This window comes from Fulmarus glacialis, unplaced genomic scaffold (genome assembly GCF_000690835.1).
Source record: "Fulmarus glacialis isolate BGI_N327 unplaced genomic scaffold, ASM69083v1 scaffold18331, whole genome shotgun sequence".
Lineage (NCBI taxonomy): Eukaryota > Metazoa > Chordata > Aves > Procellariiformes > Procellariidae > Fulmarus > Fulmarus glacialis.
This window is the reverse complement of record NW_009193615.1, coordinates 2064-4949: the sequence shown is the minus strand read 5'-3', so window position 1 is coordinate 4949 and position 2886 is coordinate 2064. Positions and strand designations below refer to the sequence as shown.

At 49.2% G+C, this 2886-nt stretch overlaps 1 protein-coding gene across 1 annotated transcript in view; it reads left to right on the top strand.

Moving 5' to 3' along the window:
- Positions 1-203: 203 nt before the first annotated feature.
- Positions 204-2886, top strand: part of ENPP7 (ectonucleotide pyrophosphatase/phosphodiesterase 7) — a gene marked incomplete at its 3' end in the record, with an annotated part of 4689 nt that continues 2006 nt past the window's right edge. Inside the window, exons 1-2 of the mRNA XM_009587516.1 lie at positions 204-477; positions 2369-2514. Of these exons, the coding sequence (XP_009585811.1) occupies positions 204-477; positions 2369-2514 (420 nt within the window). The remainder of the gene's footprint in view (positions 478-2368; positions 2515-2886) is intronic.

The following is a 2886-nucleotide window of genomic DNA, read 5'->3' as shown; positions in this document are numbered from 1 at the left end:
ACCCAACGCCACTGATGGAGGAGGCAGATATGGTGTATGACCCAGAAGGAAGTCTAAGCTAATCTACTTCAATTAGACAAAAAACAGAGAGGATCACTCTGATATGAAGTGCTGGCTGAAGCCATCCGCCTGATCGGCAACTGCACGATTAGATAAAAACTGAACTTAGTCCCATCCCGCATGTATTAATATGAGCTCTCTGGATGTCTGGGCTATTCCATTTCAAGGGCATGAAGATGTTCCCCTCCCTGGGGTTCGTATTTGCTGCCCTCTCTTTAGCAAGATGTATCCCCGTGCAGCAGGTACCCAACCGCAGCAAAGTCCTCCTGGTGTCCTTTGATGGCTTTCGGTGGAACTACGACCAGGACGTGGACACCCCCAACCTCGACGCTATGGCTGCGGAGGGGGTGAAGGCGCGGTACATGACTCCTGCCTTTATCACCATCACCAGCCCGTGCCACTTCACGCTGCTGACCGGTGAGTCCCCGCCGGCCCCGAGCCAGACGGAGCAGCACAGGGTGCAAGCTGGGGAAGGGCAAAGTTAAGGCTTATGCATCAGTGAAGGAAACTAAGTCAAGCAGCCATCCAGCCTCAGCAGCACGCAAAGCTTTAGAACAGCTGTATTTTGGAAATACAGCAAGAGACAAGGCAATAGTTGCAGAAAGTGATAGAACTGAACCTGTATTTATCAAAGGTAAATAGCACCAGATGTCATAGGAATTATGCAGCCGCCACCTAGACTATGGTAGGAATTAGGCGGAGGCCACCTCAGCAGGGCTCATCCCTAAGTTCCGCTTTAATAACAGATCTGATCAACTCTTTTGTACATATTTATTCCCAATGCATGCAATCTGCAGCTCGAGCTGGGTGCCTGTCGGTTGTGACTGGATTTATAGTCTCTACAGGTCGCCTGATCTCCCGATGGCACTTCTGCTCATCCAACCCTGTTGACAGAGTCTGGGGTCTTCTCCTGGTTCGCTCTCGCAGCGTCCAGGCACCCTTTTTGTCTGTGTCTTGAGAAATTTCCCTCTCTTTTGTTACAGGACAGCCTGTAGTTAAAGTTTACTTAGGCTTCCCTATCTACCAGAGTCACAAAATAAAGATTAAAGTACAGTTCATGCAGCGTAAGGCTTCATTTAATTTAGTCGCTAGTGCTAAGCTCTGGCACAAGTCAGTCTCTCACTGCAGTGTCCTCCTTTTGTTTTTATCAGCATACCTAAGTTACTTATATTATATAGGTGCCGAATATCCATAGCCTCTAATCTGTGTACATATTTGAGTACAACACGTGCTACAACATTGCAAACATACAAATATAATTACAAAGGCACAAACACACAATAATATTCCATACAATATTCTCCTAATCCAGATTCCCCAGTCAGCGAGAGACAAGGCAATAGCTGCAGAAAGGGATAGAACTGAGCCTGGGTTTATCAAAGGTAAATAGCACCAGACCAACCCGATAGCCTCCTTTGATGAGATAAATGATTTTTTAGACAAGGGAGATGCACTAAATTTAATCTTTCTGGACTTCAGTAATGTATTTGATACAGTGCCACACAAGAAATCATTAGTTAAGATGGAGAAGACGGTTAGCACAAAATCCCTAACGTGGGGAAGTAACGGGCTACAGGGAAGAGGACGGCAGGTGATGCTGAGAGGAGGTTGTCAAGCTGGAGGGAGGGCAACAGGGGAATTCCTGAAGAATCGATTTTGGAGCCAATCTTATTTAAGATTTTCATTAATAACCTTGGCATAAAAGAGTGGAACATGCTAATGAAATCTGCTGATGAGAAAAGGCAGGGAGGCATTGTCAATACAAGGGAGGATGGGGATATCGTGCAGAAGTAACTGTGCAGTCTTCAGGATCAGAATAATAAAAATAGCATGACATGTAATAGTACAAAGTGCAAGTCTTTCATTTCTAATGGGAATTTCTGCTGCGTGCTGACCTCACCAGTTGTGAACAACAGAGAAAGCGAAACACCAAAGTGATAAGTTAAATGCAGGATAATGGTGACCCCCGCCTGCCCCGAGAAGGGCTGGAGCACTGGCAGGCAGCAGCGGCACCTCCAGGGGCGAAGGTGCCCCGGCTCGGGGTCCGGGTGAGACCTGCCTGGGATCAACCCCCCCGCGTGAGGAGCAGGCATCCCCCCAGCATCTCATTCCCTACCCTGGGAACCCCACTTTGTAGGAGGCAGGGGGAGGAAGGAGGCAAAGCAAAGGCAAAGGGAGGGCTGGGACGGGGTACGAGAGGCAGAAGCTCCTTGCTGACCCAGAGCCGGCCCGTTGCCCAGTGCAGGGGCGAGACCCCCCCTCCAGCCGCAGCCTGGCTCACCCCCGCCTCCTCCGTCTCTCCTGACAGGGAGATACCTGGAGAACCACGGGGTGATTCACAACATGTGGTTCAACACCACCACGGGTCAGAAGCTCCCCTACCACAGCACGCAAGGCGTGGACAGCTGGTGGGACAACGGCAGCCTGCCCATCTGGATCACCGCTCAGAGACAGGCAAGTGCGGCAGCCTCCTCTCATGCACAGACCCTGCACAGACGGATCCTGCCTGCAATCATGTAGTAAAAGCTACAGGCAAGCCACGATCTCTAGTGGCCATGAGCTAACATCCTCACTGCAAACGACAGGCTAATTAGACCAGCAAAAAAATGAAATCCCCCGACACTGGCAGGAATAATTATGATCATTCTATTAAAAATAGCAAAAAAAAAAAGGATGCATTTCAGCTTTATTAAGACATTAATAAAACAGGTTATCCTTTTCCTGTTTAAAGAAACCTCAGCCGGTTCCTTAGGGAGCATCACGAGCCCAGGGGTTTCATACACGCCAAGGCACAACCCTCATTTCCGCAGCCTCACCCAGGACCGT